The sequence below is a fragment of the Amphibalanus amphitrite genome, unplaced genomic scaffold, assembly GCF_019059575.1.
Source record: "Amphibalanus amphitrite isolate SeventyFive unplaced genomic scaffold, NRLGWU_Aamphi_draft 001986F_arrow, whole genome shotgun sequence".
NCBI classification, from domain to species: Eukaryota; Metazoa; Arthropoda; class Thecostraca; order Balanomorpha; family Balanidae; genus Amphibalanus; species Amphibalanus amphitrite.
In genome coordinates this window covers 65142-77329 of record NW_024883479.1, presented here as the reverse complement: position 1 = coordinate 77329, position 12188 = coordinate 65142, and the positions used below count along the sequence as shown (strand labels likewise).

Below are 12188 nucleotides of genomic sequence, written 5' to 3'. Positions count from 1 at the left end.
AATAAACGTGAATTTGTCATGCTTTGTATGTATATTGTCCGCAACAAACAGTCTGATCTGTGACAAACTAACAACCAACTCTTGTGTGTCTTATATGAGTTTGAGTTACTATTTCAGACAGCAGTAACGCTTCCAAGGGTGGCTGTCACCGTAAGGCCGATCTGTGGATAACATCGCCATCAGTGGCGGTGCTACCCGCACATTTTTTGGAGGACGGAAAATGCAGGACTTGTTTTCAATGTCTGTAAAGTAGCGAAATTTTATAATGGAGCGCTGGAAACTATGCCAACATGTAGGAAAACATTCCTACTTTCACATGAATGCAAAAGAGCTTCGTTTTTACTACACATATCAGCTCGGTGAGCAGAAATGCTTAAGGTGGCGGTGCTCCCCCCGCTTCCCCTTGAAAATAAGCATAAAAGCGTGTCATCTTGGCAAATCTTGTTATAGACAATGGACACTGCTTAATGACAATTTCATGAAATTTAAAAAATACTTATCAGTCCACTTCTCATTCATTTGACGTGTTCCTCGCTCTCTTTCCTCTCATCTAACCCTCCCCTCTCCCTCTCTCCCCAGGTGCTGGCCTCGATACCCTACGAGTGGTCTCGAACCCAGCTCGTGTCATTCTCAGCCCTCCGTTTCCTGCTGATCCCTCCCCTGGTTCTCTGCGCCGCGCCCCGCTCCTCTCCTCTCCTCTCGTGGGAGGGGTGGCCCATGCTGTTCAGTCTGCTGCTGGGTCTGAGCAATGGACTGGTGGGAAGTCTGCCTATGATCCTGGCGCCCAACAAGGTGGCCGATCAGAACCGGGAGCTATGTGGTGAGTAAGAAGGAGATGGAGATGGAGAGAGAGAGAGAGAGAGAGAGAGAGAGAGAGAGAGAGAGAGAGAGAGAGAGAGAGAGAGAGAGAGAGGAAGGGAGAGAGGGTGGGGGAGGGAGGAAGGGATGACTGAGGTGGTAGAAGAAAGGAAATGAAGAAAAGGAAAAGGAGGATGGAGAGAAGCAGGGGGGATATAGACAAACAGAAAGGGGAGCTCAACGCACTGCCGGTAATTAATTTGCAGGTTGACGAAAAATCGAGAGAATTCCGTATTAAAACCAAATCATGCATCGGTTTTCGTCTTATCGTTACATTATTGTAGTCGCCTAGCCCCGTTGGGTCTGCCTTGATTTGACGTATTTCTTACAATAACCACCACCAATTTGACCTTCCCTGACCTCCCCCTCTCCCCAGGTAACGTGATGACCATCAGCTACTCACTGGGCCTTACAACGGGCTCCCTGCTGGCCTACGGGCTGGACGCCCTGCTCGGTCCACCCGTCTACAGCACCTGCGGCACCCTCAACATCACAGACCTGTGTCTCACAGACGGGTGTGAGCCGCTGCTGCTAGCAGGAAATGGAACACGGCTGCTCGGATAGGCTGGTAGACGAAGGCGGATAAGATTGCTGGGATGAGATAGGGTAGCTCGGATAAGCTGGGAGATGAAGGCGGATAACATGGGATGAGAGAGCGTTGGGGTCGGAATGGTTGAAATGTGTTGAGAGATAGGATGAGCGGGATAGGAGGGACTGATAGGAGGGATAGGGTAGGATGAGTTGGGAATGGGATGAGAGGACAGAGAGATCGACTGCTTTCATAAGCAAAAGGCTTCTGGGATGATACGAAGACGGAATGTATTGTTTGAATTAGCCAAGGGATGGGTTAATGACTGCCCCAAGAATGAGGGAAATGAGCTGGCTTGAGTTGAGTTAGTGAACCGGATTGCTCGACGGGGAAGGACTTAGGGATGTTTAATTATCGGGCTTAGATAGGCCATTTGATTGCCAGCATCAGCTGCGTGGCTAGGCTGATCTTCTGGGCTGACAAGGAAATATTTTTTATATTTGTTGATAACGTATTTTATGTTTTTATGGTTGACATCTTGGTTGTGTTTTGAACATATCAAGGAGGATAGTGCGTAGTTGAGTAAGTTCAATGGCTTAACGTCGTGATGCAGCTCTCTCGGAAAGTACCTAAGTAGGTAGGTATAGCCTAAAGAGTCGGTTTCATGGTCTCAGCGCCTATAAATGCGCAGTGATAAAAACAGCGTGGTAAGGTTGGTAACGCAAGGAAGCATATCGCTGTTAATAATTCAAGGCTAGACAAAGACGGAACTTTATTTAAAGTCAGTGATATGCGTGTGATGTGCGGTCTACTGAGGCGTGTAGTAGATATTCGGTAACAGTAATGTTTCTTCAGATGTTTCTTCTCTTTGCCGAATGCAGTCAGCTTTTAATTTATTCTTGTCGCACTGCCTGTTGATTGGTTTGTTCACGTGCCCTGGCACGTGGGACGAATTATTTCGTATCCTGTCCTCGGCAAAACGATGCAGTCGTGAGGTTCATTGATTCATGAGCCAAAATGGAAGCATCTCTGTCCGTTAGGGACCAATTAGCCGAAAATAAATCTCTTATATAACAGACAAGCTAACCCATTCAATGAATTTTATGAAGCCAGGGTGTGTGCTTGTGGATGTCTCTGTCATTTGCTTTGTCCGAATACTACTCTGAGTTGGATAATGTATACATAGGTATCTGTTCTTTCTGATTCACCTTAAACCAGGCGAGTATTGTATTGTCGAGGTCAGTATGTCATTAGTAACAGCTAGCTAAGACTAGGATATTTTGAGTCATGTAGTGGAGTGTGTTTTACAAACGAAGCGTACCAATTCTGAGTTTATTATTGCTGATATCCTATAACCGATAAGCTGGCTATTATTTAGGTATAAATTTGGCACAGCAACTCATTGGGACCACATATATGATATTAGCGGTAGTACGATGTGTGTGATTACGTGGTAAATGGTGTGCTACTGAAATAAATGGCGTGTAAGCATCGCCCATGTTTTTTTAGTTATATCCGATAGAACGGGACACCTGCACGCAGAATAATCACTATTTCCATAAGGTACTCACTCAACCATGCTACTTGCGTATAACGCACTGGTCCATGTTTGTCTCATAGTCTCAGAAGCCGCTACCATGGTAATAGTGGGCAAACTCAGCAGGCTCACCACATATAAGCCGTCATCAGCCAGCCACAAATACCAGCGAAGGCGCAGGATAGGCTCGTTGTTCTGGAAATGATCGCAAATACATCGCCAGATTGCGGGCACTTGGTCAATAAACCTTCACAATGGCCGTCTTAACGTCAAGTAATCTTCAACAAATTTCTGTCGAACAATCGTAGCTTCAGGTGTTTTTTCGTTTTGTACCGGCCCAAAGAGCGATCATTATTTTACGTAACTGCGCAGGGAATGATAAGCGGCTATTCTGTGTAAGGGAGCAAATAAAGGACAACATACACATACAAATGATACACGCTCAATAAAACGGACGTATGAGTCGCTAAATTTGATTTAATAGACTTTGTGAGAAGAATGGACTGCAATTTGACGTCACACATGCTGGTATTTAGAGATTTACAGAGGCATTTTCTTATTTACTGGAGACGGAATTGAAAATGGAGTTCTGTAACGCTATTTGAGCTTCTCAGTGTAGACTGTAGACTTGTAGAGTGTAGACGCTGAATCGTCCAGTTGCCTTTCCCCGGTAAGCACGCACGCGAGCACTCTTTGAGTGAGGAACTATCGACCATGGATGCTCCCACTGATCCTCGGTTTCCCAGTGATCGCAATATTACTACTCCGAGTCTCCCAGTGACCGCAAGTCGTCACTGTAATCCACAGTGATCAGCCCTCCCCTGAGTCCTCCCCAGTGACTCTGCCTGATAGTGATAGCTGATCCCTCCCCTCCACCCGAACTTATTGCTTGAACTTGATAGCTTATTGCTCTGAGTTTCCCAATAACCACCGCATGCTGTACCGATCCCTCCTCAGAGTTACCGCGGTTAATCCCCCCTAAGTATCTCTACTCCGCAGAAACGCCGCTCTGCACCGAGCCTTCGTCGGCTGAGGACGTAACCACAGCTTACCTGCTCGGCAAGCATCACTCGCTCGTCAGAGGCCGCTGCACCATGACCTCCGGATCACCGCTCCTGTCCAACCTCAGCTCGCAGTGTCAGCTAGAGTGGCAGCAACTCGTCTGTCGCTACCGACCTCCTCCCGCGCAACCTGTGTGCGTCGCTCGAGTGGATCCGGACCATTCCGTGTCGTCCATCTACTCGCTGCTGTTGTGGCTGATTGTGACGTCTGTGGTGCTGGCCGTGCTGCTGAATGGTGCCGTGCTCCTCACAGTGGCGGCAAATCAACGCCTGCATACCGTCATCAACCATCTAGCGGTGCTGGGATGTTTGAATAACCTCATCTGGACGGCCGTTCCTCTACTGGAGGCGAATGTTCGCGGCCCGCTCAGTGATGCTGCGTGTAGAGTGCGATTCCTGCTTCTGAGACTGACTCCGACGAACAATTTCTTTCTACTAGTGGTGACAACCCTGCTGAGGTATCTCATCGTCATTCGGAATCGCCGGTTTCCGTCCAGCAAGGCGAACCTTCTGATGGTGACGCTGCTATCGCTGCTACCGTCTGTTCTGATCGTAACCCTTATCGGACAGTATGGGCCATCATACGGAAAATGTAGTGAAACGATCGCCTGGACACCGGATGACTTCAAGATCTCGATCGCGCCAGAGAGGGAGGATCGCGAGCGCGTCCTCGTCTTTGCTGCAATCATGTACGGCGTAGGCTTCGTCATCCTCGCATTCTGCTACGCCAGGATCTTAAGGAGGGCGATCAGCTCCAGACGTCTGGTTCGCCGTCATGCGATGGTCAACTTGGCCATGCAGTTGCTGCCGCGTAACTTCAGCCAGCGTTTCAGCAGCACTGGGGCGGCGGAGGCGGCGCGGCTGGGTCCAAAACGTGCTGGAGAGGATGATGTCGCTGGTGGTGAAGATGCCGTCAGGGCTGCTGTAGGAGAAGCAGCAGGACGCAGCGGAGACGGAGAAGAAGGAGTGGGTGTTCGTGGGCCAGCCGATGGGAAGGCCGCTGATGAGAGGTCTGACGAGGAAAGAACAGATGAGCAGCCTGCTAATGGAAGAATGGTAGCTGGAAAATCTACTGATGAAAACCCTACCGTTGATAAAGCAGTCAATAGATGTGCTGATGGGAGATCTGCCGATGCAAAACATGTCGCAAATAAATCTGCCGACGGAAAATCGAGTGGCGAAAGATCGAAGGACAACACTTCCGACAAGAAAGAACCACTCGATAGAAAAGCTACCAATGATGGAGCTGGGGATGGAAAAACGGCTACGAAAAACATTGGCAGAGGGCAGTTAAGTTCCGAACGACCTGGCATGGTAAGTCGTGAGGGAAAGTCTGGATTTACGGAGTCTGCTAACACCAATTCCACTACAGCCGGCCTCTCGAACCATCAAGGCGCCGTTGGGGGAGATCTTGATGAAATCCGTAGCTGTGAGATTGACGGAGAAGAATCCCAGATCAAAAACACTAGAGGACCAGGAGGCGACGCTGGAGATGTCGTTAACCCAGCATCTGACTCGGAAATCTCTCAGGAAAATAGCGGTGGCCCGCCGTACTCTCGCCACTCTCCCGTTTCGCCCTCTTTCTCTGCCAGTCGCGTGTCCCTCTCTCCCACTGTAGCGCCTTCTCCCAGCGCCCCTCACGTAGCCGCCTCTCGCTCTCCACGTCATTCCCCCAGACGTACTCGGTCGTCCCTCTCTACTAATGGCGGCGGGTCGTTCAGACATCGCAGCAACCACTCCCAGCGGCTCGCCCGACCGGTGGCGGTGGGCCTCGGCAGCGAGCTCGCCGCCTCTCTGCTCGCCGCCATCGGCGAGGTCGAGGTCACCCATCTGCGCGTGCCCTCAGCGGCCTCACCGCTCCCCCCGCCTCGAGGAAAGTACGGGTCGTCACGTCGAGGTCTGAAGAAGCGCGTTGCTGAGACGCAGCAGTCGCCGAGCGTGGCTCCCGAGCCGGCTGTCCAGGCGGTGGTCACGGGTGTAGAGGCGGCGGTGCAGGCAGCCCAGGCGCCGGAGCCCGTCACGGTGAGACCTCTGGTTACCGCCGTGAGGAACCAAGCCGGAGGGCACCTCGCCAGACAGGATATCGTTGCCACCGCCTCTCTGATCGCCTTTCTGGTGATCTTCGCCGTCTCATTCGTGCCGTACATCAGTCTGATATTTATGGATAAGAATTTTAAATGCATCATCATGCCCGATGCCCGGTTCCGTCTGTGGCTGGTACTGATCATGAGTGGAGGCATTACAGCAGTCCTGAACCCACTGGTTTTCGTGCTGTTCAGTGCTGATTTTCGCAGGGCGTTTGAGAAATCATGGTCGACGTTTGTGCGCCGTGTATCTAGATATGTGCGACAAGAGCCCTTCGAATAAAATTATGTCGTGTGGTAGTGAAAATATCTTACATTTGTGGATGTAGGCATATGACAAATGACAACATGTCGAGCATAGTTGTTTGATGCCTTCTAGTGTTTTCTTTTGAATTTTCCTATTCATAAATTTTCGTGAATTGAAGGAATTTTCGGGTTCGCACCGCATTCTTCCCAACTTGTTTAAAGTCTTTTTTGTTATTCATTGCTTATATCTTTTTCCTACCACTATTTTTTTATGGAAGCACTTGGTGCTATGTTTGATCAGGTGACTAGCCTGTGCCGTCCTTTGTACAAAAATGTATTACTGTATAAATAAATACACAATTGTTACACGTTTCTATGTGGCTTTGTTCACCCAAACCGTTTAAGGTCTACGGACGCCAGAGAGACGTCTTTGAGCCATGTTAAAAGGAAAGAGCGCAATTCGGTTCGAACTGACTTCACTGCGCTGACTAGCTTCGCTTGCTGTGTGTTTATTTATTTATTTATTTATTTATTTATTTATTTATTTATTTATTTATTTATTTATTTATCTATTTATTTATTTATCTATCTATTTATCTATTTATTTTAGACGAATGTGTCAATTGCGAAAAGGCACGTTTTTATCTCACCGTTTAAATTGCGACTTCACTGGGAGGCCTCAAGAGTGTCGGGCGTACCCTTAGGACCTTGCAAACCCCGCTATTTCGACTGGCGTACCATTGATGATAACGATCACGTACCCGACCTGCCCACTAAGCCAGGACGTAGGCACACTATGTAGGTTTATTCCTAGCAAGATGTTCCGAGTGCTCCGCCCTCGGATTGTCAATAGTTCCAACATAGTTGTGAGCAGTACCTAAGCAACCAGCGACTGACAGCTGAAGGTGCCGCCATACCGCGCACGAAAGGTCGAAAGGTCGGTCGGTGTTTTTTATGGCATGGCGTGTCCTGAAACTTCAGCCTACATATGAGAGAATCATATGACATGCTCTCATGGTGGGATGATTGTCCGTGAGGCTGGTCGGTGCGTCCATCGTGACGGGCTCAGCCCCGGCGGCGCACCAGGGTGCCCGCCAGACCAGTCTTCCTCTTATTCCTATCATCCTTTGTGCTTGCTGAACCGAAGGGACCCCTAGCCTAACAAAAAAATAAAGTAAAACAAATAAACTAAGCGTCTCGCGGTCAGAGAGTCCATAACAAGCGACAACTTCATCGCTCGGACTCCGTTTCTGCAGGCGATTACTATTAAATAGAAAAGAACGACAATATGCTTATAGGTTACTCACGGATGGACAGATTTCGAATACTTGGCTGACAAAATTAGCTTTGGCACCTGCCACCTGACTTAGCTATAGGTACGGACCGAGGATCACGGCTTAAATTGCAATTAGCACAAAACGTATTCGTAAATTACCTGTTTACCTGTGGGCAACCATCAAATTTCATGATTTTGTGTGCATTTTCTTCCACCCCCTATGCCACTGGTGTCCCATGCCCATCCCATGTCATACAAAATAAAACGTCAGGTATTGAAAATCCATGGTCTTCATCATTGACCACCTATAGGTAAATGGTCTTCATAACCCCCCCTTCATGTTTCCCCACCCAACGAACTGCGCCTGCCGCGGTGGTCCCTGATCAGATTGTCCTGAGAGAAAAAGTCAGATTCAACATCACGGCCAGGTGAGTGATCATGAGGATCGAGAGCCAAAAGTGATAATAATATTGGAACGGGCGGCTGATTTTGTCTGGCTCCAGTCTTTATATGTCGAGAGGAGAATGGGAGGGAAGAGGGAGCTGAGAGGAAGGGAAGGAAGGAAAGAGAGGGAGAGAGAGAGAGAGAGAGAGAGAGAGAGAGAGAGAGAGAGAGAGAGAGAGAGAGAGCAAGGAAAAATGCGGGATGAGAGATGGAAAGAGGGAAATAAGGAGAAGGGAAAAAGAGCGACTGATGGAAATAACTTTTACCTGGGATGAAAAAGAAGACAAGAAAGGACAATGAAGTTGCAGGCCAGAAACAGGTACGAAGTAGGGAGATCATTCGTGAACCGCCTCTCGCTCATTTGTTTTGATGTTCCTGACCTGCCTGACCACCTGTCACTCATGTCAGTCCCTTCAGATCACGGCTCTGATCGCGGCTGCGGCGCCGTATGTACGTATATGTACGCCGATAAAACTACGTCCGCATTCTTCATGTTTCTGAGCAATATATCCCTGAAAAGCGGGGGTGCGGAGCCGGAGCCGGAGCTGGAGCCGGAGCCGCCGGAGCCGGCACATTTTGCCCGGAGCCGGAGCCGGAGCCGGAGCCGCCATGACGATTCACTCGGAGCCGGAGCCGGAGCCAGAGCCGATTTTTTTCTCCGAAGCCGGAGCCGGTGCCGGAGCTGTCTGAAATTTCCAAGGCTCCGTATCCCTGCGCATAGGGGATGTACTGAGTCGGAGCCGGAGCCGGAGCCGGAGCCGCCGGAGCCGGACCATTTTACTCGGAGCCGGAGCCGCCATGACATTTCACCCGGAGCCGGAGCCGGAGCTGGAGCCGATTTTTTTCTTCGGAGTCGGAGCTGGAGCCGGAGCCGTCTGAAATTTTCACGGCTCCATACCTGCTGAAAAGTCATATTGTTCCGTAATAACCGTACCGTAAACCGGGGTGACAATGATACCCGGGGTGACTTTGATCATAGACCAATTTTGGGCCTCAAATGAGCAATTAGCTGCTGTGAACTATATTTTCTATGCCAATAGTTAAATAAAGCAATGAAGCATTATATCAGACACTTTGGGTCCCAGTTAGAATAATCATGTTCATGTCATAGCTTGTTTTTTAGTTGTCATTGGCATGAAGTATAAATTCGCTAACATCTCCAGCAAAAATAATGGCAAAGATGAGAAAGACCCACATAAAGAAAGAGAAAGGAAAGGCTTAGATACTGATGATGGAGGATGAGCATTGAGCTGCTCTATCTCAGTGGTAATTGGAGCGTCAATGGGAAGTGAAAAAGACAATCAGCTGGGAGGGGCATGAACAGTGTGGCAAGTGGTCCCACAGCCACCAGCAGACAAAGTGTGATGTAGAACAGGTAGCCTGTGGCTTAGGACATCTGTGACTGTTACTTAATCTTGAAGTCAGAGGTTAAAGTAGCTAATTTTGCTGCTTATAGCTCTGTAATGTCAGTTTAGACCCAGAGCTTGCAACTTTATTTCAATACCTCAATGATTTATAGTTTTACTGTAAAATGTGTGAGTTTTTGTCAAGCAAAGCCTTTGATTTTATTCAAAACATGTGATTTTATCACACAAGCCCCTTCTGAGGGCTCCTATGGCACACATAAGGTGATTTTAATGTAGTGATCATAGTCACCCCGACGTCTGGGTGAGAATGATCAATTTTTTGGTAAAAAAATAAAATATTTATGATAAATTTCAAGGCATTTATTGTACTCAGTTAGATAGAGAATTGTCCAATTGGTATGATGAAACAGTTTCCAGAGTGAAATCTCAAGTGATATACAAGATATTGTACCAAACTGGTCAAAAGTGATACAAAGTCACCCCGGTTTACGGTAACTAAGCCAATAATATCTTCAACTAACCCTTTGTTAATAAGTCAAATAATTACGTCGTAGATGAGTCATCATTGTCCACGCACACTGTTTGACACGGGCCCCAACACCTTTGAACGCATCGCGCGTCTCGACAAAAATCGCCCGTAGTGACAAGGGCTCGCCGCCGGGCACGCGCTGGTCGTCAGACTACCCCTTCCTCCCCCTCCCTCCACCCTCTCCTCCTGCCGCCTAGCAACAGACGTCTGGGTTTTGACGCAAGACGTTTCCAAGCAACCCGAGGACATGACTTAAATAGGATTTTATTCAAAATAAACGAAAGTAAGCAATGGCATGGGGGTCAGATGCAATACTGCAATCGAAAGAGAGAAATAAGCCATTCATCAGGCCATAAAATGGATTCATTGTGATACCTGCTTCACTCGCCAAAGGCTGTCCCCCTGGCGGTAAGTTCGTGAACTAAGAATCGGGGGAGTGTGGGCGGGCGATACGGGGCTCAGGTGTGAAGGGGTGTTGCTTGGGGTAGGTCGCGGTCGGGTCATGCTAAAATGGTGAACTTTTGCGCGTTTGGTGATAGGTAGTGAAGTGATTGTGTGAGTGGTAGTGAAGTGATAAGTGCAGTGCTGGTGCCGAGCTGTGCGCGACAGTGGACACTGGCCGTGGTGAGTGATAACTGTGCCAACTGGAAGACCGATTGGTGACTTAGTTGGAGTGACCAGGTGAGTTACCGAGTTGTCAGTGAGTGACATTAGTATTGTGGGTGAGAATACATGGTGGGGATTGTCTGCCGGCCGCGCCGGGAAGGAAAAAACTGAAACCACTTCTCGTTTCAGAATCTTCTACGATGGAGCTGGAGGGCTGCGGATCCAGAATGGTCAGTCCGTTCCAGTTCCACACTGGAACGGTATTCCATTATTTATCGTGTGCTCTGTTTTTGCGTGTGACGCCGGATCCAGATGGGCTATAATTCAGTGTTTTTAATTAGATTAGGATAGCTTGTTGATTGAGCAGTACAAACTTAAACTTCGACGCAGACAATTACCTATTAGGGAATGAATTTGAACTTATTTTGTTTCTGTTTTGTGTTTGTTTTGCTAGGCTAAGTTAGATTACATTTGGCACCAAATGCTTATTGTTGCTATGCCTGATCATCAGTTAAATTTATCTCGCCTATCATTAGGACTGTAAAGCTATAGGTAGTTTGTCTGCGTCAAGGTTTGTCGTTGATAAATACAAAATAGTATTTTCTGGTTAACGTAGAGGCATGATGCCTGGTGAATACCAACATTAAGTAATAATTGGTATTTACTTCCTGCGTGTAAATTAAGAAATATTGATTGAAATTAAATATAAATGCAAAGTTACATGTTCTTGCTTTCTCTTTATCTTCGAAGGTTTGAGATTAGTTTGAGATTTAAAAAGTTAATGTAGACTGGCCTTAATCTCAGCCACCTGGATCCGCCTGTCATGGACGCCATTTAATTGCGTCCCAGAAAAGCTATTTCTGGCACCTAAAAGCTGACTCGCCCCAAAATTGGTCCTCAGCACCTATTTGGTGGATACCAGCACCAATCATGGAAAATGACCTTAATTAGCTGTTTCTGGCACCTATTTATCGGTACGCCTTACTCTTTTTTCTGAATCTGGCACCTAAATGCTGAGCGTAGCACCAATCTAGTAGAAAAATGAACTACTGGCTGGTAGAATCATGTTGTTCTGGTATAATGACCCCTGGAGTCTAGCCTAAAGGTTGCCAGTGCAGCTACACTCCAAGACGCGTATTTGGAATTTCCGACCTCGACGAGCGTCTGTGGTAGAAAACCACCACTTTGGTAGGGGAAACTACTGCTGTCTGCTACAATTTGCACTGCATGTCAAGCTATTGTAGCGACACCTATGCATATACATTTCCGACCTTGTCGAAAATCTCGCGGCGCTTCGCGCCGACCCGCGCCGCCCATTCATACTGGAGACCAAAGGAGATTATGAGTTCAGAGTTGTGACAAATACCTAAAGCAACCACCACGTATGATGATATACATTAACATAACAGTTAACTATCAGATTGACGGCATGTGTCAACAATTATACCCTGATAGAAGACCGGAGGCTCTGGTTAACCGTGTAAAAATGAATAGGACTTCAGACGCGTACCGCGTAGGAATTCAGCCCAGTATCGTTGAACAGACCCAGTAAACATGCCGACGTCGGCCCGACGTCGGCCGACGTCGGGGTGACGTCGGCAACTCGGCATCGGCATGCCGACGTCGGCCCGACGTCGGTCCAACCTCGGCA

General features: G+C 48.1%; 1 protein-coding gene across 1 annotated transcript; it reads left to right on the top strand.

The window, feature by feature from the left end:
* Positions 1-386: 386 nt before the first annotated feature.
* On the top strand, positions 387-2880 carry LOC122376019 (equilibrative nucleoside transporter 4-like). Its single transcript, XM_043355674.1, has 2 exons — positions 387-820; positions 1235-2880. Exons 1-2 carry the CDS (start codon positions 718-720, stop codon positions 1420-1422), a joined length of 291 nt encoding a protein of 96 aa, XP_043211609.1. The 5' UTR covers positions 387-717; the 3' UTR covers positions 1423-2880.
* Positions 2881-12188: the final 9308 nt, after the last annotated feature.